General features: G+C 41.9%; 1 protein-coding gene across 3 annotated transcripts in view; it reads left to right on the top strand.

Moving 5' to 3' along the window:
- The first annotated feature begins 570 nt into the window (after nt 1–570).
- LOC125005464 (C-Jun-amino-terminal kinase-interacting protein 1-like) overlaps nt 571–23,275 on the top strand; it is a 41,962-nt gene continuing 19,257 nt past the window's right edge. The window contains exons 1-2 of one of the 3 annotated variants that reach the window (XM_047580823.1): nt 571–751; nt 14,459–14,570. In XM_047580823.1, the coding sequence (XP_047436779.1) occupies nt 675–751; nt 14,459–14,570 (189 nt within the window). In that variant the 5' untranslated portion in view covers nt 571–674. Of the gene's footprint in view, nt 752–6,888; nt 7,031–14,458; nt 14,571–23,275 lie in introns of those variants that run through there. The other 2 variants (XM_047580822.1, XM_047580824.1) reach the window with 2 other exon arrangements.

Raw genomic sequence — 23,275 nt, 5'->3', positions numbered from 1 at the left:
TTATTGCACGTCATATTTTATGATAACTACACATCCTCTGATTGAAGATTAAACAGCTCTCACCGATAAATGAATAATACAGAGGAAATTCCAACCCAACACAGTTTGGTGATACTTCTGATAATCTTACCACCCAAGGTCTTAACAATATTCCTTCACTTAGAAAGACAATGACTGTTCATCAGAAAACTTGTGTCCTAAATACATTTTAAATTTAAGTTGAGGACAAAAATAAACCAAAAGCGAGGGGAGGGAAGATGAGGGCCCTCTGTGGATCCGTATATACTTGATCAATCTGATATCTAGAGAAGTAACATCCACACGAATGCCCGGTCCAAAGGTTTCCCAGAAGAACATTGAATTGTCAAGATTGTCAACATTATTTACTTCACTTTGTCAGTGGTCATAATGTTATGCTTGTGTTGTGTTTATGTTTGAGACTTACTTAATAACGTACCGTAAAGCAGCTGTGGCTCAACTGCCGAACTGTGTGGTTTTTTTCCAAATGTCCTACAATTACAAATCATGCAAAAATGACGGATATCGTTAAGAAATTGTTTCCCGGTTTAGCCAAGTTGCCACTTTCCCACAGTCTACGAATGCAGCACCTCTATCCCAACATCGCCGGAGCTCACAGGTGTCACTACCCGGCGGAGACATGAGAACGGGGCGGCATGGCGGACAGAGACAAGAGGAAAGCCACCCCGCCGTCCAGCCGCAACATTCACGTCAACTCCCCGGTCAGCTTCAGGTAAGAGTCCCCGGCGGAAGGAGTCTGGACGAGGGGTGGGGAGATCGAGTCTCCCCGCTGCGGCTGGCAGGCTGTGAATGAGTCGACCAGCCGCGGCTCTGCAGACCTGAAGCTGCTGATGTTGGCTGATCGGAGCCGCTGCAGCAGCGTTTCAGCTCCGCCAAAGCTTTCCGAGTCGCAATGTGTTGTTGAGTGGCATGTTTTTGTGTTTGGGCGTGTCTGCTCCCGGAGGGACCAAGCTGAGCGGTGTCTTCCCTGCGTACACTTGAAACATGTTTTTTTTTTTTTTTTTTTTTTTTTTTTTTTTTTTTTTTAAATGCGTTGCACTTTTTATTTTTATTTTTTTCTCCTTAATGTCAATGTGCACTTACGAATTTCAACTTCGAGTCATGCCATCAGACATCTATCTATCTATCTATCTATCTATCTATCTGCACTGTGATGGTGGGGACATATTTAGTTGCTTTTTCGACAACATAAGCTGATTTGTATGGTTAAAGAATATTTCCAGTAAACTTTGAAGTTAGAAAGTATTTATGTTTAAAAAAAAAAAAAAAAGATTTTCAAAACCTATTTCTGAGCCAAATTGTAGTTCTTTTTTAAATGCCAGTTAATCTTGGCCTTGTAGAAAGAAAATAACCATAGATGTCTCAATAGCTGAACGATTCTGAATAATTTAGAGTAATAACCTGGCCACATAATTCATTTCTGCATAGCATATGTTCCCTTGCGCCACTCTTTTGAAATGAAATTGCACATACAGTATTGTGACCATAGTTAAATATTTCTCTGCTTCGTTGCCTGTCTCATATTTATGCTGATTATTTTCTGTTGCTGCAAATCTAACCAAACGAAACCAGTGAGTTCACCAGGCAAGGTGGTCGGTCAGAGCTCAGTCAGCCTGCGCAGGGTTTCAGCATGTCGGAGAGCTGAGCACCTTAAAGAGATTAGCCCGCGTGCTGTTGTCATTTTTTCACACACCCGGAGCCTCTGGCAGCGTCGCCCGAAGAGAGGCTGTGATTCTTTGGTGGCGTTACTGGGTGGATGGAGGCCTGTGATCAATATTCCCCGCTGAGACGGCGGCGCGCACACACCCTCAGGCTTGGTCTGTCCCTGTCTCATTAGTGGAGCTGTGAATAGCCAGATCTACTACTGTCTTTCTTTCCCAAAGCAGCACTGGACCTTGTCTGAAAGAAAAATGTAAAAATATGCTTCAAAGACGCACAGAAGAAAACTCCGAGCTGTCAGGGTGTAAAGAAGTGTAGTAGCTTCAGTAGCACATCAAATTAAAGACACATCTGAGATATGAATTAGAATTCAGTCACAGAACTGTGTTGTGTCAAAGTGAGGCATGTTTCTACTATTTTGGGGACCCAATTTTAGTCTGCGCTCAGCTGAATTGCAGAGAATCGCTGAAGAAAGATCATGCAGTTGCTTTAAAGCCGTTCTGACGCTGCTTCAACATAAAGTGAACATCACAAGAGTCACAAAGGAGGGCTGCTGCATTAGACTGCGTTGGTTTTCATTAGTGTACCTAATGAATGTAGTCATTCCCATTCATGTTACCCAATTAAAAAAGAATTACAGCAACAACAACAACAACAAAAAAAAAGCCTGTTGTTAGCTGTGATGGAAATATTCATGTTAAATCAATTGTTGCCTGGTTCAAAACCCGATCCTGTTTCTTCTCCTAATGTGTTATTAGAGATTGAACAGTATTGATTGGAGTTGTGGTAGACTACTAGAGAAAGGAATCCACATAATCCTCGGCCTCGGGGGTTGGCCCCGTCCCAGAGCAGCCATATGCTGGCATGTTTTTTCTCTCACCTCCCTGCCCTCCACCCGCTGTGGTCGAATCCTCCGCGTCCTCCCCAGCCTGCTGCCGCCAGAGAACGGCCGAGTCGACCGGGTGCCGCCTCTGTTCGGGCGATTTCAGCTCTGCGCTGTCTTTTTGAATGTGACCCCATTTTGAGAATCCTAAAATATTCAGGATGCGTGAGCAGAGAGTTGGCAAATGCGAATTTGAAGTGCAGTCGATTTGCGTGTTGGATGGGGAGGGGTCGTTGGATGAGTTTGAGTAGGTTTTATTGAACAATTCTCTTCTGCTGATGGATCTGAAAGCAGTTTCAGTGTGCACAGTAATTCTCAGCACAGTGTAAGTCAAGTCAAACCTAAAGTTAAGCAAAACACACAGTGTATATCAGCAGAGGGGGGATTTAAACTGCTTTACTGCTCTTTTAGCTTGTATGATTTGGTCATTTTACTCATCGGATTGCTTCTTTTTCTTCCGAGGCCCTTTGGAGATTCTCCTCCTCAGATGTCTGAGCAAACAGTTCTTTTCGTATCAAGCACTGACAGCAGAGTTAGAAATAGACTCGGGTGCAGCTTTTCATGCTGTAGGTGAAGAGAGACAGTTTGAACGGATCCACGTTCGCCATCGTGTCCCTAGAGATGTTGAACACAACATTATAGGCACCAGGCACTATAGATGAATACGAAAGGACACTGTCTGTCATTCAGGTTGTCTTCAGGACTCAAGTGAAATTTTGGGGTGATGAATCAGTGTCACACCAATCAAATTAAAAATAAACCATTAACTTTTATAACATTTCTCTTATCATTATGCAAATTGAGTTCTGTGTACCGCTCCTTTAAATTCTCCCCTCACTGCGTTGATCATCTGTGGCGCGAGAGGGCGTAGCAAGAGCTGTCTATCTGTGAGTTTGTGTGTCTGTGGGAAGAATTCATGCGAGGAGCCTCAAGACAGAGCGGGATTGCCTTCTCTGTAGTGCCATGTGGGGAGAGGACGTGAAACAGAAACTCATGATGGTATCAGTGAAACAGATCCCTCCTAATTCTTTATTGATTTTTTTTTTTTTTTCGGCGGTGTCGGAATAAGAAATCTATGGTGACATGGGATTTTGTTTGATAAAATGATTGTAAAGAGATTTTTACTGAACCTGATCTGACAGCAAGTCCTTGGTGTTGCTTGCAAAATACATTCTGCTACACCTCACAAATCATTAATAATGACAGTCATGACACACCTGGCTCCTCCATAAAACAGGCAGAGCAAGAATACATTTGGCAGTTTGGATTTGTACTGTTCTGTGATTCATACTTTGAATTCATACAGTTCTCAGAAGGAAGCGAAATGTCTCATAAATCAGACCAGATAGCATGCTCTCGTTTACTAATTCACCGGCATCCGCCTTCTCTGGATCCGTTCAGGCAGATGGATTCACAGGGTATGAGATGTGAAATCTCACTCATCATATATCACTCAGTGCATTTACGTGCGCAGCTTAATCGAGCTATGCTCAAAATTCGACTTCCTGAATGCGGCCCTTGTCCCAGTTTACATGTAGCGAAGAAAGTTGAATAACTGCCAGGAACATGTCCTCCTTCTCCTCCACACTAGGGGGCGATGTGTGTCTTTGTCAGCGGGTTAATACCTAGTAAGTCATATAATAAATAAGAGTCGCTCATGCGGCAGATCGGCATTTCAATCGACAATCAGATGGATAATAGTGCAGCTAATAGTACAGTGCGCGCTACTTCTGGTGCAGATAAGATGGCGCTATCCCTCAGGTTGTTCTTCTACCGGCTCTGTTTACCTTCTTCTTATTCTTGTGCAGCCGTCTTTCTTGGATGTTTTCGTTCCAGGGTGATACGCCAGCGCAGCGGTTGTGATGCATGCGCGGATGCGTTATCCTGTTAAAAGTCCAAATAAGCGTATACATGCCGGAGAGAAATGATTTCCAATCGCATTATCTGGGCTTAAATGGATAAGCAGAACTCTGATTTTAGTCAGAGTGATGTGTTTTTACATGCAGGCAATAATTAAGGCAATAATTCATATTTTTCACGTGCATGTAAACGTACTGACTGACATTAGGTTGAAGTGTTTACATGGAGCATTTTCATTCGGTTTGGGCTTCTAAAGGGATTGTAATCAGTATATATGGCTCCATGTAAACCCAGCTATTGATTAATTGTCGATTTTAAAAAGGGTTAATTTGTGGTACACCAGCTGTCTTTTGTTCTCTGAGACAAAGAGAAGGAGTAAGAGAATTTCAACTGAGCTGATTTGAATTTCACCCACATTCGAAGCTGACATTGTGGACAGTAATTGCTCTGGTTGCACTTCCCTTCTGCCCAGTATTTATTGCCGCCTGCCAGCTCTGCTGACAAGGCATGTCTCACCTGATGGCCCCCCGTCCCCCCTACATAAACAGAACATGTTCCTCCCTCTCTCGTTCTTTCTCTAACTGCAAGGCACAAATACAATGCTTCCAAAACCTAATACCCAGCAATAGAGCTTTTACTTATTTTGCATCCTAAAGAGAATTTGTATTAGAATATTACGTAAGTAGGTCTTCAATTCTGTCCCCATTCACCTGACCTTTAAAGCTGTATTTTTATGTACTCTTTTGTAGCTCTGTTTTGTGACCAATCAATGAGCAAAGATGGTTTCTGCAAGGTTGCACGGTGACCCTCATGGCCATTACACGTTTAATTTGCCTCTGCTGACAAGATGAACAAGGATTAAATGTCCCTTATTTGGAAAATACTGAGATTTCTCTCTTTATCTGTTCCTCTGTTGATCTGAAGACTAACATACACCGATTACGCACAACATTATGACAGCTGATGGGAGATATAAATAATATTGGTGATCATGTGACAGTACAATGTTCTGCTGGGGAAACCTTTGGACCTGGCATTCATGTGGATGTTACTTAGACATGTACCATTCACCTAGACCACATACACACATAGCCTTGACACTTCTTGAGGGCAGCAGTCACCTCTCAACCCATTGGATCCAAAGGCCCCCAGAAGGCCCATGTCCATTCTCTGATGAGTCGCAACTGTTTTGGAGGCGCAAGGGAGACCTACACAATCATAGGTCATAATGTTATGCCTGATCTGTGTAGATATTATGTTTCAGAGTAAAACACAGTTATTAGGTAATGATGTTTTTTTAGGATTTTTTTATTCACATACAACATGGTCGGAAGCCGACCACCAGCATGCTAGTAGATCAGAATGAGGATTTACTGTTTTTGATCTTACTTTTTCAGTTTGGTTTTCTAAAGCACACATTTACATCACATATATTGACTTTGTAGCAGATGTTTCTTGGATCACAAGGTTGCATGGAATTCTTTTCCTGTCATTTGGAGCTGTGTCAATTGATTTCAGTTCACTCTGGGGAGAAAAACGTCATTAGAAGTTGACCCAGCTGAGAATTTAGCATCCTGGAACCAATAGTCTCTAATTTTAGCTCTTGGTTTAACACTTGACACCTGTTCTTTCTCCTTTTGTGTTATCAGACTGGATTTCTTAAAAAAACAAAACCTGATAGTAGATGTTACACAGTTATCATTTGTATATAGTAGTGATTGGAGGGCTTCAGTGGTCTCATTAAATCAAATTATTGCATCTCTCTTGGTTATGAGATGGAGATTCATTCATTTTATCTACAATTACAGCATCATCATTTGCTGATCATGCAGGTTGTAAAGCCATTATTAACATTTAAGTATTTCAGTTTACTTCAAAATGGAGGGTTTGGATAATGCTGGTAAATGCTTTGATTGTTTACAACCTGTGTGGTAGTGCTGTGTATGATGCTGTCTGTTAGCATGACTTCAATATCCTTCCATAATCTCTTGATATTCTTAAATAAAAGAAGACAAAAAAGAAAAAAGAAAATGAGTGGTACATGATCAATGGGCCTCATGAATAATTGAGCATTACAGCGTTTCAGAGAGAGAAGCATCCTCTTGTGCTGATGCTCCTCCTCGTTGGGCTTCCCGTGGCGTTGGATGATCTGCTAACACCAGCAGTTTCCTGCAGTGGCGTAGTAAATCTGATGCACACAAGACAGTGTAAACACCAGAGAGAGAGAGAGAGATAGAGAGAGAGAGAGAGCGAGAGAGCGGTATATTGTATGACACTACTCCTCACCAGCAGCCTCGGCATCTCTGCTTTAAATACTTCCCCCTTCCATCTCCCTCCCCTCTGAATCGGACGCCTCTCTCATCGACCCGGACGAGCTCCAGCCCCTCCTCCCTGTCCTCCGGCTCTCTTCCTGCTCGCTCCTCCCTCCCCCCCCCCCTCCTTTCCGCCTTCACTTTCCGACCCTCTTGCTCCTTTTCCTCCACCTCCTCCTCCTCCTCTCCTCTTGGCTGTGGATGCCCTCCTCATTTACAGTATGGACTCGGGAGGGGAAGGAGGAGAGGGTTGGATGGAGGACCAGTGGGAGAAATGGTAGGGCTTTTTTTTTCTTTTTTCTTTTTTCTTTTCTTTACCGGCATGAAGCAACATGGCTGTGTGTGACCTTGTGAGTGTGTAACTGCAATTCCTTTTTTTCTGGTTATGTGTGCATCTTAAAGCTCATGCATGCATGCCCTTGAAGGAGAGCGGATGCATACGGCTGTGTGTATGTTTAAGTCTTATGTCTAAGGAGGAGCGGTAGAGCATGCAAAAACAGGACTATAGAAGAAGCCTCTGAGGCGGCTGGTGTGTTGTGGCAGCAGTGCTGGTGTAAGAGAGGAAGAGTGTGGATAAATGTATGTCCTCAGAGTTTGTTTTCATACAACAGATGATGTAGGGGAGGGAGGGGGTGCCGTGTTGTGTGGATGTGTTGAATCAGACGGGACGGTCCTGATCACTGTACCGGTCCCGTCCTTGCAGGAGGGCGAATCTGATGATTGACCGACGACATGCAGTCTTGTGATCTCTTAGCGGGGGCATAAATGTGTGAATTATTTTGGAGAAAAGGTGATTGGTAAATGCTTGACTTAAGGTTGTTTTCATCGTAACATCACAACCCGGGTCTCATCTAAAAATGTGCCTAATTATATCCAAAATATATCCTGCGACCACTAATAAATTAACGAACATTTGAATAAACGAGTCAAATTCCTTAGGAGGGTTTGGGTCTATGATTGGCAACTCTTCTGCATTTTCACCATGTTGTTGTTTTTTTTTCCTCTCTTTCTAATGCCGGAGTGGTATCCTCACCACAGCATGACCTTTTCTCTCAAAGCTGATAAAGTGTCTTTTTTAGCCAGAAATATAACGACACGTGCATCCACAGGCACTGCCCAGACCCTTATGTCTGTTTGACCTTGCACGATACTTGTAAACAAAAACTCAACAGCATCCTCTGGTAACATAGGGGTCATAGCTGGATTCAGATAAAGACTAATGAGCTGGACGGACTCATCATAGCCTATTAGTGTGAGGGCATGCTGTCCTTCATTTACACAAACAGAGAGGCAGGCCGAAGAGACACAAGTGGCAGCAGGCTGCCGTGTCACTTCCCACTGTCAGACTAATGCTGCAGTTTACCCCAAATCCTCGGCGATACAAACCGAAACATCCGTCCCGCAGTGCCGTTGCAATCGGATGTCATTTTACAAAATGAGCTGTCATAGTATCTGATGTTGCAAGTAATACTGACAGCTGAAACTTACCTCTCATCAAATGCTAGCCTTCACTGAGACCATTTCGTTCAGGAAAATGCCAATCAGTACAACGCCTTTAAATGTTTTCCTGAACAGGTGTTTGCAGGGTCAGAATTCATGTTTTGTATCATATTGGGCATCTCCTTAGCTTACTCGAATTCCTCTGTAGATGTCTGCCACAGAACTACATCCGAAGTAGCTTTAGCCTCTTTGCCCATTGGCTTTGTACCTCACGGCTGGTGGGGAATGGACATTATTGATATTAACAGTGATTGTGTGATGCTACGGTGGAAATGATGTGTATTATTGCAGGGAATGACAGGCAATTCATAAATGCAGACACAGGCGTCCTGTTTTTGAATTTTTCTCTTTGCACGAGTTGTGAGTAAAGTTCCAGTTTGGTGGAGACTGCAGTGATGAACTCCTAGTCCATTTTGACATGGTCGAAGCGGCAGTAACCAGTTAAATTCGAGGCCGGGCTTTTCTTTTGGTAAACATTTGGGGAACTTGGTGTTGGCGGCAGTCAAGTCAGTCAAGCTTAACGCTAGAAAAGTTCAGATTGGTTTGGTACTTGCCAACCTTGCCAAGCCATTGTCTTTTGGTCTACCATTGCTACGACGCGCAGGGAAATTCCATGATTTTTCGACAGATCGCTGCTAGATTAAGCCCTGACCCTAACAATTCAAAAACATTTAACCAATGTTAAAATAACGTATACCACAAATGATTCTTGAACCTCCTCCTGAACTGAAAAAAGTAAGGACAAAGCTACCTGTATAAAGATGTATTTTTGGGGACAGGAAGGGTCCAACAGATTCTTGACATCTTTCCAACAACTGCCACTTGTTTGGCAGAGGATGCCGATATGATGACTAGCTGCTCCCCCCGGGTGGCTCGGTGGTATTTAGAGTGCTGGGAACCACCACAGTCACAGTCATATTGTTGGTGTCAGCTTGATGTTACTACAATCCCAGCCTGATTTGCCTCGTCTCACTACCAGAGATGATGACACAGTGGATGTGTCACAGGGATCTCTGACCTGGGCTGCCTAGTCAGTCTGCTGAGTCAGCCGGCATTGATCAATGAGGGTGTTGCGAGTGTGTCACTGAGATGCTGCACATTTGTAGTACACAAATACAATCCCAGAGGACGCTAACAGAGACATATGAAGAGTTTTGATTTTGCAGAATATCGGTAGCCTTTTATAGAGTTTTTTAAGGGAAGTTAAGTAAGTTCCTAACCTCACTCTTGTGAGGTGTCATTGTGTTGCAGATATACTGTATTATACACAATCCTGCTGCTGTGAATACCCAGAGAACCAAAGACTTCCCCAAAAAGTGCACTATTTACACTTGAAAAGTTCGCCAGTAGGGTTAGAGTATTAGTATAGAGAAATATTCAGTGAATTAAATACATATTTTTGACCACTAGAATACAAAAAAGCACACAAAAACACACAAGTGGTTATAGTGTTTTAGCAATGCACATCATACTGTCGTGTGAAAACCTACAGTGTCATCCCTCTGAATTTACATCGGTCAGGCATAATATTACAGTGTACATTTCAGTGAATGGACATGGGCCTTCTGAGGATGTCCTGTCATGTCTGGTAACATATTGTTGATAGTGGGGGGTTGATGGGAGAGGCCTCTGTGGATCATCCCACAGATACTTGATCAGTTTGGGATCTAGTGAATTTGGAGGCCAGGTTTTTTAAGTTGTCCCTGCTGGGGATGGCTACATCAAGGAGTGTCATTGCCATGGGGTGGGGGGTGCATGGCCTGGTCTATGTGGGTGGTATATGTCTAAGTAACACCCACACAAATGCCAGGTACAAAAGTTTCAAAGCAGAACATTGTTGTCACAAGAAGGTCAATGTTATTTACTTCACCTGTCAGTTCAAATCAGTGTATGTTGCTGTTCAGCTGATGAATGTTTGTCTGATATTTACCATCCATCTGGCTCTGTTTTTTTGTCTAGAACTCAGAGTAGGGGAACTGGTGAAAGGGACGTTACATGAGCAGCTACAGGATCAGGAGACTTGAACCTATATATTTAGCTACACATTTAAATGTGTTCATATAGAGTAATAAAGAAAAGCAATAACATTATGCATTTGCCTCTGTGTAATATAGTCTTTATTTATTTTTTTTATTGGCAACTACTACAGATAGAACATTTTGAGCAAATTCTACAAATAGACTATTTGTTGCAGAGAAATACCTCACATTAAATGAAAGCATGATCACGCTGCAGGTAAATTAGTTTTGTCAAAATGTCTCCAGCTCCACTTGTCGTAGCCCACCGGACATGAAAATCCAATTAGGAACAACATGTGGCTTAAGGCGCCACCTGGACGTTATTGTCCTGATTGAATTGTCCCAAAACGCTTTGGTCTTAGGTTACTCGTCTGTTTTTGAACAAAAAGCACAAGCTTATCAGTTTACTACAAATCAATTTTATTGCAACACAACTATTTACAGGAAGGGGGAGAAAGGGGAAAGGGGAAAAGAAAATGAAGAAAGGCATGTCTTGTAATTTCGACCATGAATTGACTGGTAATTTTACAAGGACAAAACCAGGAGGACAGAGTGATGAAAAAGCAAGAGGCGAGGGGACCTGATGTCATGGCTGTAGATCAAGGGCTGAAAAAAGTGAAAATAGATGCAGGGGACAGTGAGAGGATGGAGAGGGTCATGGGGGACGGGAGTGAACGGAGATGGGGGGGGGGGGGGGGGGGGGGGGGGGGGGCGAAATTAAGTGCTTGGAGATAAACTGCTTGGATAGGACAGAGTGACCCCTTTGCAGCAGTGAATTGTGGGTAAGGAGGGATGCAGACACCAGAGAAAACCCAACAGAGTGTATAATGCAGAGCAAATTACATTGTCACACATCGGGGCTCAGACATCACAGGGTAGCATGCAGGGCGGACAGTGGTGAGCACGCTCACATCAGTTACGGTGTGAAACCTTTCATAAAACTCCCTAATTGCCATTCCTGTTTAATTTTGATCTCTCAGGTCCACAACCGCAAAGAAATATGGTATGTAGCCAATTATTTCCTGAAACAACAACCTTGACAAAACAAATTAAGTTTATAAACTGTTCTGCGGTAAATGTTTATTTTCAGACTGCTTAAGGCCAACGAATTGCACATGAACACACCACAGAGAAACCAACCGTCAGCCAGCTCGCGTATGCGACCAAGTAACATACTAGCAAAGTAGCAGGTGGCAGAGTTCTGCTTTCCTCACTCTAAAGGGCAAACCAGAAAAACTAGGACTATCTGGCAGGCAAAAAACTTACAGTTACATACAGTAACATGCATTACCCCTGCCTACCCTCTTAGAAAAGTTAAATGTCTGGTGCTGGAACACGTGCTGCTAATTGTGCAGGGCTTGGGTTTTTGTGTGGGAACATAACCACGGTTGCCCAGTTTGTAGATGCAAAAACATACTGCATTATGTCATTTATGGGTTATGTGATCAATTGCAGCACCCCACATGGAGACGGATGGTGATTTGACAGATGTTTATTTAAATGAAAACCTTGTGAAGTGCCAGAGCTCAGTGGAGCTTTGAGAAGGTAAAGGTGTGGTTTTGTGGCTCAAATGTTAGCTCAGCAGTATGGTCCAAGGCCTCTTCAAAAGTTTTAAACCCACATAGACAACACCTTCAAGCATGAGCAGACACCTTAAAATTTGTCTCAAACTCAACATACTGTATGTGGCGGCTTTATTCCAGCAAAAGTGTGTGTTGTGTGTTTTAACTTTTGTTTTTTTGTCGGTGGAAAAGAGACTTCTGTATTCTGTTTTAGACTTTGGAAACAAAATCCAGCTTTATCAAATAAAGAAAGACGCGATGCTACTGCTTTGCCAGCATGAATACATTTCTTGCACTAGTGATTTATTTATGTGCCTTTGTCTTTGTTGTATCTGTTATACATATAGTATATTGCCACTCAAATACCTAGTTGCCTTTTCCATATTCATATGTTCTCTCTCTGCCTTCCTATCTTTCTCTCCTTTCCTCTCGTCTACAAGGCCTCATTACTGTGATAAACAGATGCTTTTACCCGGGCTACTTAACTCCACACACATCCTTTAACATATTCTGGCTGAAGACAGTCACAGCTGTGTGTATGTTTGCTGAAGGAGACTGCTGCATTGTTAGTGGAGCCAGAAATGACATTAGCATTGTGCATGTGCAGGGGTGGGGGGGGCGTAGCTCTCCAGGTTCACCTGGTTTCTTTGACAGCTTTCTCCCATGCTCCTTTTGATCGCTGTCATCTTCCCTTTCCTGCCTCTAATATCATTTCCGTTATGCCCAGGAGTCTGCAGGGTAAAGAGACAAAAGGCAGACATAATTGCAAATGGGGAAAACTGGAGCATTGTTTACTGGAAGGTAATTGAATCCTAGACAGCAGGACAGTGAAGTGATGTACGGGGGTGCTCCTGCAAGAGAAATCAAGACCTTGTGTTTTTCTGTGCAAATTGTAAATATAATTTTCCTATTTAATTATTTACAAATTACAAGACAATAGGAAAAACTCCAGTAAAGTATGATTTAAAAAAAAAAACAAAAAAAACAAAACAAAACCAAAAAACAAAAACAGTGTATTGCCACAATCTCTATCACGTTGTGCTGAGGCTTTGTAATGGCCGATGTTAAACTTTGACAAAAATTTGCATATCTCTGTACCTTTCTGTTCACTCTTAGATGTTTAGAGTATAAGACTTTTGCAAAATGTTGCTTTGCTCTTTATCTTGGTGAGAACACCCCTGATACTGAATTGAAAATGGTAAAAATGATAAAATAGAAATCCCCCAGACTCGTTGTCCAGCACTACTGTGTTTAGCTATATATATATATCTATCTATCTATATATATATATATATATATACATAGATATATATATATATATATACACAAATGAGTTCATTTAACTTTCATTTCTCTTTTTGCATCGCAGAGCAGAGATGATTAAGAAAAGTTTCTGACATTGAGGTGGAGTTTGTTCACTCTTCTCTGAAGACAGTTACAGTTACTGTAACTCCACTGTGTGAGCCACTGTCATATGATGATGTGTTCCCCTTTCGCTATGAATCACTCTTCTTATCTCTGCTGGTGCTTAATCAGCAGCTTCTCTGTTATTGTTACGAAAGAGAGAAGAATGTGTTGTAATTTTGGTCCTGCTCGCGATGACTGAAGTGTAAGCCTGGCTGTCGAAACTCGCTTTTCCAAACAGCAGATGGAGATATGCATGGAATTGGCGGACAGAATACTGGAAGCGCAGTGACAACGGTCTGCAGCAGAGAAGACTGGGAATCACGCACTCAGATGTCCAAACAAAGAACTTTCCACTGCTAATAAGCAGTTTCAAGTGTTTAATAATGCAGATGTCGACAATTAGTTTCTCATCTTGACAAATCCACAGTTAAACATTTATATATAGTTTGAAACTCCAGTGTTTTTTTGTTTTCATTTATTAACTGTTTGCTTGCGGTCTAAGTAAGTAATTTGTCACTGGGTTAATAAGTCTCATGACACTACATTGAATGATGCATCTGATCCATTTTTAATTCATGCTTACACCGATCAGGCCTAACATTATGACCACCTTCCTAATGTTGTGTAGGTCTTCTTTGTGCCTGAAAACCAGTTGTGACTCATCAGAGACTGGACATGGGTCATCTGAGGGTGTCCTGTGGTGTCTGGCAACAGGATGTTGTTAGTGGGGGCCTATGAGTTGAGGGGAGGGGACTCTGTGGATCCGACTTGTTCCAGTGTGTATAACAGATACTTGATCAGTTTGGGATCTAGTGAATGTGGAGGCCAGGTCAACACCTTGTGCTGTTTTTTGTGTTTTTTTTTTTTTGTGTGTATGTCTGTGTCAGGCTGCATCCTGCTGGGGGTGGCTGCTACCATCAAGGAGTGTCATTGCTATGGGGTAGTGCATGTCTAAGTAACGTCCACACAAAAGCCAAGTCGTCACAAACGTTTTCCCAGCAACACAGTGCATTGTCACAAGATGTTACACACTTCTCCTGCCAGTGGTCTTAATGTTGTGGCGGATCAGTGTAAAGTTTAATGTTTAGATCGCTTTTTTTTTTTAGCGTTTCTGGAGACGTACATACTGTAGATAAGTGCTGAAGGATTAACAACCTTTTTTTCCTCTTTGTCTTCCCCCTCCTTCCCCTCCTCACCCTAATTCTCCCTTTTGAACAGGTTGACCCATGACATCAGCTTGGATGAGTTTGAAGATGACGACCTGTCAGAGATTACAGAGATCACAGATGAGCGCGGGATGAGCCTCAACTGCAATGGCCCAGATATAAAGGTAAGATGTGGTTCTCAGCAGGTTTTGTGACGGGAGTGCAATATTCTCCCACTTATTTTCTTGGTTTCTTGTAATTTTTGCCTTTCGGTTGCAAGTGAAGTGAGAAGGCTATACAGAGGAAAGTTTGGTTATATAATGCAGTTGCATAACTTTACATCCTTCAAAGAGTGTGGCATGCATTCGAAACGTTTCTGGTAACGTCACAGTCGGCCTTCATGTCAGGTGTTGCACTTGTATATGCTGAACAATGTGAAAGCTGACGCTGGCATTTAAACACTGAGCAAGGTGTGAAAAAGTGCTGCTACAGAAGGCAGTACATGTGTGGATTTGTGGATCGAATGAAATGAAATGACATGCATCATCTGCATACTTAGTGTTTATCAGATTTCCCACCTTTCATGGCAGTTTTTGTTTGAGCGCAGCGAAAAGTCCGACTCTTGAATCTTTAGTGTGTTGTCCTGAACAGCTGCTGCATTCAGCTTCCTGCCGGCAGCGGAAATAGGCCAGAGGCAAAGAGACCTGACAGACAGCGGCAGAGATGCTGATCGCATGTGGCTGCCCTGCTGCATCCTGGGTGTATGAATAATTCACTTTGAGCTGTTTACTGCTTCTTCAAGACTTTATTTTTATTTATTTTGGGCACCGGAGGCCCACCCGCACCCTGGATTTCTCCAAGAAATCTCCCAGTATTTTTACCATAGCAACGATTGGTTCATTATCAGGACTGAAGTGAGTGTGAAATGCAGCTATGAGGGAGATGTGGAGTGGTACGATGGGGGAAAAGGCAGAGGTAAATTTATTATTCTGTCAGATCTCTCCTGCTATGTTCCCAGCAAAACCGTCATCGCCTCCTCCACCATTCAGATGTGCTGCCGTAACCTAGGCAACAGGAGGGTTCAGAGGGTTTTTTGATAGCATTTGTACAAGAGAGATTTATTGTTTTATATTTGATCCTTATGGTGACCTGATGTGTAAATCACTCTGATACTGCAGCGTGCTGGGAACGTTGTTGGATTTAAAAGCCTGTCTTCTCTTTTACTGCTTCTTCTTGTCTTCCTATCCGAGGAGCTAATTATAGCCCAGTTTACTGAATGTGTGCACACTAATGGCTCACACTTGCGGGGTCCTTGCAAAATTTACGGTTGGATTTTTTCTGTCTATAAGAGGTCTTCCGCCTTCTTCTTCTGGTAGCTAGTTTCAAGGTTGACAAATCGTTGGCCGTGGCATTACTGCCACCTACAGCACACTGTTGCTCCACATTCTGTTTTGTTGACTTCCATTTCCCTATGAGATCATGTCGGATGGTGCATTCGGTGATCCCTCATCTGGCTTCAGTAACCTAAATAATATCCTACATTGTTTTTTCCAAATCTTCTTGTGTGTGCAAATTTAATTAGAGAGAATAATATCACACATTAATGTTGCTTCTTAAGTGTGTAATAAAAACTGATTACAAAAAGCTCTTACAAAAGTCTGATGACTATATGTGCTACAAGAACTGTATTTTTTTCCTATTTGTCACTGGATGCATCATCATGACATTATTTGAGATTTAAGATGCTAATGAAAACACAGTTTTGCTCCGATTGTTTAAATATGGGAAACAGAGATGACGGTCAAAACCTGAGTCAACTAGAAAAGACAAAGTGACGTTCTTTCTACTCCCGTGTTTCGTTTGTGAACGCAGATTTTAGACACTGCTTTCCATTTAAAAGTGCACAGTGTTTCATTGTTTAAAGATGTATGAGGAGGCGGTGCGGCCCTGAGCATTAGTGAGGGAGCTCTAACTGTATGAACACACACAGACACATAAGTAGTGACCTCATCAGTTAGCTCATCATCCTGGGGGAGTTCCAGGATGTAACTTGTCTTATCAATAATGCACAGTCCCATGGAAGCAGCATCACACACTCCAGACAAGGGGTGGTGTCGCCTCAGCAGGATGGGAGGTCGGGGGAGTGTCGATATGCATTCATAGGTAGGAGTCAGACGGTGTGTCCACACTGATGCATATATATTTGAATGTGCTGTTGCAAGTCAAACTAAGCTCTAGGGCTGCACAATAAATCGTTAAAAAATCGCGATCTCGATTCACACATACAGGTGATCTCATTTCGAAACACGACGATTCTTAAGCATTTTATTTCACGAGCGGCATCACAAACAAATGCTCTCATTTCTTCCTGAATTTTTTCAAGCGTCCCTAAATGCAGCACTGCCGCTGACTCCTCCCTCGACCTATGGTAAAGCTTCTTTACAACACGTGATTGCATCAGTGGGGGAAGCCCGCCTGCAGTTGAGTGTGCGGAAACACTGAGGGAGAGAAGCAGAGAGAAGTCAGCGGTAAAGACAGTTAAATGGATGGCGAAGAAACCCCAGGCGGTAGTGGTAAGAGTCACCCACAGAGTTCAAGTTCATCAGTGCAATAAACATTTTGTAAAAAAAAAAAAAAAAAAAAATTAAATCGTGCCAAAGAATCGTGATCCCAAATCATCTCAAAAAAAAAAAAAAAAACGTGATTCACATTTTTTCTGGAATTGTGTAGCCCTGCTTCTAACAGCATTTTCAGATTGTTATGCAAAACTACATGAGCATTTAAAATGTTTGTTTTTCTCCACTTTTGATATAAACATCAAACAGCATGACCCAATTTTAACACATTTAGACACAAATTGGTTAAATAATGAAGACAAAACCATGCATGCTGCTCAAGGCCCACTAATTGAAACAACTTTATGAAAGTGCAAAATGACTCTTTATCATTATGATGTGCTCTCTGTTATATTTCCTGTGGTGGCTCCTCTAATACACCCATTTACAAATAAAACGTTCTGAATTTAGTTGGTAGCACAAAATAATGAGCTGCTTTCAAAGCAGAACTTTGGAGGCAGAATAAACTGTGTTGGACTTCACGTGCTGACTGAACAGAAACCTTTTTAATGCAACAGCAAAACGACCGAGACTGGTTCAGTATTTGTTTTTCATGCATCTTACATTTTATTTTTATATTCTATATATATTACTTTTTATCCTATTTTATGTTTGACTCTGACACTTTGCAACTGTGACTTTGCAGAGGCAACAGCAACAAAACAATTTCCTTGAAGGTTTAATAAATTATTCTGATCTTGACCATTTTATAGTCTTTCTGACATATACACTGTATATGTATGCAACTGTATTTGTATCATGAATATTGGCCTAAATTACTACAATAACATGCCGTGCTTTTACCTTTAACTTTCCTCTGCTGCTCTTCTGCTTGCTTTTAGTGTGATCTTTGCCTTATTTATCTACTTTTATTGCTAAAGGGACATTCATTTATTTTGTTTCTATTGAAAAGAGCCAGTTTTTCAGCACATACACCTAAAACATGGCTGTGATCATCAAGTTTTAACGTGGGGCAGCTCAGGTCCAGAATGAAACGTAAAGAGATTTGATGTTCCCCAGAGACAGTAAATGACAGCATGCATCATCGTGACCTCTCAGGGATGGAGAGAGCAGAGAGTGAGGCGAGTAGTCCCATGCATGTGTGTGAGGCTGAATGGATTTGATTAGCAGTCATTTGTCATGTGTGGATGGCTGAAAAAGTCAAGGTGGGGTCAGAGAGAATGGGCTGTTACGTTTAAGTGGCTGCAGGAACACACGTGTAACGCACATAACACAGACATGTACCCACTTTAGGAGAAGGATGTTCTTCCATCTGAGCCGCCCTGTTGTCACAATATTTAAGGCTCTCAGTTTTAATCAAAATTAAAATGACAAAATATATAAATTGGAGCTTGTGCAGTCTGAAATTCCTTCAACAGTGAACGCAGTTCAATAAATTCACCAGAACACCGTCTACAAGAGTGCATATTTTATTTTTGCGTAAACCATGAAAGGCACAAACTAACATGAGGAACTTCGCGCTTCAGCTGTTTTATTTTAAATTCCTGGAGCACAGAAGAGGTTTGACATTGCTTCATTGCATCACTAAGCTTTTGTAAAACAGTAGAGAAAAGGAGCAGAAGGAGATGCACACATCAGAGTGAATGAGTCAAAGAGAGAGGTGGCAGGAAAAGAGAGAAAGGCTGTGTGTGTGAGAGAGAGAGATAGAGAGAGAGAGAGAGAGAGAGCTAGAGGGTCCTGCAAAACGCTTACGAAAGGAGAAGCAGACCTATTTCCATGGCAACAGTGTTTCTCTCACCTACTGGCAGGCGCGCGCACACAAATGCACACACTGCCCCCATGGATACTGCTCACGTCATCTCATCCACACATGGTAACAGCAGAGAGGAAGCTGCTTCGTCAACACAAACATATATATATATGTACTATATACACATTTCCTTGGAAAGGCCTGCTGCATGTATTCCTTTAAAGCTTTGATAGTGATTTGTTTATTTAGTTTAAAGCACAACAAAGCCATGTGATTCTTTTACAAAACCAGAGCCATTTTACATGTTAGATTCCAGCCAAGCCATGTACAAGGACAATACAAATAAATAACCTGATAGGATTTTTACCTTTACATGCGCCAAGACATCAATCAGAATAAACATGTATAAAGTGGCTGCGTCCACTATTATGCATGTTTTTTTCTTTTCCTAACATACACTACTGGTTAAAAGTTTTGGAGCAGCACATAGTATCCCCTGGTATAGTTGGTCAGGGCTTCATCCTACAGCAAGATAATGCCCCAAACCGTTAGTCCAAGCTATGCCAGAACTACCTTGGGATACTGTGTAAACAAGATTTTAACCCCGTGGAGCTGGTTTGTGATGAACTGGACCGAAGACTGAAAGCAAAGCACCATACAAGTGCCACGCATTTCTGGGAACTTCAGCAACAAAATTGGGAAGAACTGAAAAATGTTTCACTTGCATTTTAGAAAGAAGGAATGTCACATGTGTGTTCACGTGTTAAATCAGCCAAAGATGGTTACTTTGATGAGACAAGAGTTTAGAATATATTTTGGGTTATATATTAATTCCATTTTTGTTTTTTGTTTTTTTAACTTCAATTGTTTATTTGGTCTGTGCTTTCATTTCAGAGTAAAATGAGACATTAAACTGCATACATTTTAATAAAATAAGAGTTCTAATACTTTTTGACCGGTAGTGTAGTTGGTAGCATTCAATTCATTCATTACGCAGAACATAACAAAGGTGGAATCATGCTTGGATCCAGCTACAAAAGTGATTCCAGCAAAAAAAGTTGATGTGTACCCCCCGGTGGGAAAACCTGCAAAGAAAGAATTCATTTATTGCTACCGAGATGGCAAGAAAGATCCGATCAAGTGTTCAGATGCTCATTAGGAGAGCTAATATTTCCGTGTTGATTTGATTATCAGCGGTTTTCACCAACTCTTTTCAGTCTAATTGAAAATTGGAGTGTGGTCCGTGTATGGTCTGTAGGCATGTTTACTCTGGCAATAAGCGGTGTAAACGTAAATTCAGAAAAGTTACGCATCCAGGAGACATGGATCAAGACTAACATTTTAGTTCATGCTTTAATCCGTGTGATTTAATCCAGTGGAATATTCATTCTCCTTTTTAGCTCAGGTCTGTTTCCCTCCGACTAGACGTCGCCTTTCTCCATTAGCTGTTTTGGTGCTACGCGGGAGGAGCAATGGTCTGTCAAATCAATACTGCCTGATGTGGCTACAGATGAGACTGAGGCAATGAGCTGAAATAAGCGAAATACTCTGGAAGCTGAGGGGAAACTGCAGGATTTGTGATCATTTTTTGTGTGTTCGTCTTTACAGGAGGCCCATTTCATGTTACACAATAATAATTTTAGCCATAGTTATAAAACAGACTAACATTTGTTGTACATGTAGTAGAACACACACATGTTGCTTGCTTTCTGATTGGATATAAATTTTCAACTTCCTTTTAAATAGGACTTTGCATCGTTTTATGTGATTTAGAGCAGATATGTATGATTTATATTATTTAACATTACCTCGAGATTGTTTTAGAGTTTGGATGTATGATTGATAATTTAATCCCTGTTTACCCGAAACTGAATCACATCAAACCTCAGCAGCAGCCGCCGCTCGGGGATGATTTTGCATTTTCAGCCTTGTCTTGTGTTGTTGTCTTTGACCTGTTGGTGGAGTGTTTCCCCTGCTCTGGCTGCTCTGATTGGAAGGGAGCCGAGCATCGCAGCCTTTTTTAGGGCAGCAGCAGCAGCAGCAGCATCTCCTTAGTCACTGAGCCCCCTGTCTCCTAGCAACAGGGGGCAGGCCTCTCTTAAAGGGGCCCGGTCATAAACTGTGGTCGTGATTTGCAGAGTTGCCCACTGCAATACCAGGTATCGATTGTCCGCAGGTGCAAAGGTGATAAAAGGGAGAGAAGGATAAGACAAAAGAAGGAAAGATTACATGATGATGAGGTGATGACTGCCATTGCACACAGAGACAGGCAGACAGACACATCGGTACGATGTGACTGAGGTGAAATTACAGGAGGTGGGTAATGGGATCATTTAGCTCACCACTTAAGGGAGTTGTATGATTAATGGATGGACAGGAGGGCAAAGTAGAAAGATGATTGATACAAAAATGGACAGGGTGAAGAGTAGATATGCAGATGGGTGGATGATGGAGCGATGGATGAAAAACCACAGATGAATGGACTGATGATGGATTATTGCTATATGGATGGCTGTATGGGTGATGTGTAGATGTTGGATCAATAGATGAGGTGAATGGAAGGATGTATTGATGATATATAGGCGGATTGTATACTGTATGTGTGATATGACGAACGGACAGGATCAAAGCATGGATGGACAGGTAATTGATAGAGGATAGATGGGTGACTGGTATATGAATAGATGAATGTGATATTCCTGGATACTGCCAGACAATAAATATTGAATCCATCTTTAAAAGAATGTCTCGGCTTCTTTTTAAGATGCAGCTACACAAACACAGGTTGCTTGCTTTTTAACAGGCCGTTGTACCAGTCCTCTCTGAAACACACACATGCTTCTTTCTTTCTTTCCTGAGAGAGAGAGAGAGAGACCTCTGGATATCTGGGATGAGCGTCCCCCTGCATACAAATGCGCTTGAAGGCAACACTTAGCCGGCAGAAGTGGATTAACCTCCATTCCGTTCACCCACTGCGCGTTTGCTGTGTGTTGGTGTCTGCGCGCGCTCGTTTTAGTACCTAGAAGACACAGATAGCAACGCTGCCGTCTGCTGTAACCAAGATTTATGCACTCCCGTGGTTTCGGCTTCATTCATTGAGATTAAATTTTTCTCAGCATGTGCGCTGTTCACTGAATGAAAAACGGGGGTTAATGTCAAAGGACTGTTTGTGTACCTCGCGGCTCTGCTATCACTGATGTTCTGTTCTGAATTAGCCCAAGCTGTGGTGAATGTGGCTACATTCATATATGTAGAACATTGTCTCCACATTAGCTTGATTTAAAATGCACACAAATAACACATAACTTATTGGTATTATTGCTATTCTAATTATTTAAATCTGGCAATTTCCAATTGGAGTTTGGTTAATTCCAGTTTATGGTATCTTAACAATGTTTTTGTTTTAAAATTACCCAAAATACTATAATGTTTCCTTTAAACTGTCCTCAGGTTGTTAATAAGACTTTGCTCATGTGCCTATTTCCACACGAATGTGTTGTTTTTTGTTGTTCATTCGTTCTCTCTGTCTGCTTTGTGTGTTTTTACGCATGTAAAGCAAAGCGCCAGCTTAAGACTCTAATGGCATTTACATCAGCTGACAGGAGTTACTGTGCATGTGTGGCTGCAGGAATAGTGACAGTAAGTGAAGCAGACCGTAATGGCCCAGTGCCCTTTGACTTACTGTCTCTCAGATGATGCTCATGCGTTTCGCTTGTTGATTCCAGCAGTAGTGTCAAAGACAGTCAAAGGCAGTTAATTTCATCACAAAGTTAAGGACGGGCTCGGTTTTGTTTTAGCTCAAAATGTCGTGTCCAATCGTAACCCTGAGCGGTGCACCAATGAATGTGTATTTACTGTAGCACATTTGTATATAGTGTAGAAAATTACAGTATGTTAAACTCATAAGTTTTAGAAAATGTAGAACAGATTATTTTGCTTTTTAGCATGCTAACTTTTAATATTTAGCAGCTGAATGATTCGTTTTGGAGATATTTGTGGGGCTAATTTTGACATGATGGACGTTCTCACAATTCAGCCCCTGAGGACCATGAATATCTGGCCCTAATGACTTGGTATGACATCCAGTAGTTGTGCAGATGTTTCAATTTCAATTAAAACACGAAAATGCTAATCTTAACGAAATGTTACATATTTCTTTGGTAAACCTTTGTTTTTCGACTCAAAGCACTGAGAGCTTTCACGGGTGGAGTTTGCATGTTTTTTCCAGGTACTCCGGTTTCCCCCAACCTCCAAAGACATGCTTATTGGGTTAACTGGTGATTCTAAATTGAGCCTAGGTGTGAGTGTGAGTGCGAATGGTTGTTTGTCTCTGTGTCCAGAGTGTAGCCCGCCTCTCGCCAGATGACACCTGGGATCAGCTCCAGCAACCCCCACGACCCCAGTGAGGATAAGCGGTAGTAGCAGAAGTTAGATGTTTTTATCCTGATCTTGATCAAATACAGGTTATAGACCGATCAGTGATCCAGTGCATACCACAGATACTTGATCAGTTTAGGATCTAGCAAATTTGAACCTTGTGCTGTTTGTTTTTTTGTGTGTGTGT

Source organism: Mugil cephalus, chromosome 3, assembly GCF_022458985.1.
Source record: "Mugil cephalus isolate CIBA_MC_2020 chromosome 3, CIBA_Mcephalus_1.1, whole genome shotgun sequence".
Lineage (NCBI taxonomy): Eukaryota > Metazoa > Chordata > Actinopteri > Mugiliformes > Mugilidae > Mugil > Mugil cephalus.
This window is presented reverse-complemented; position numbering and strand designations above follow the sequence as displayed.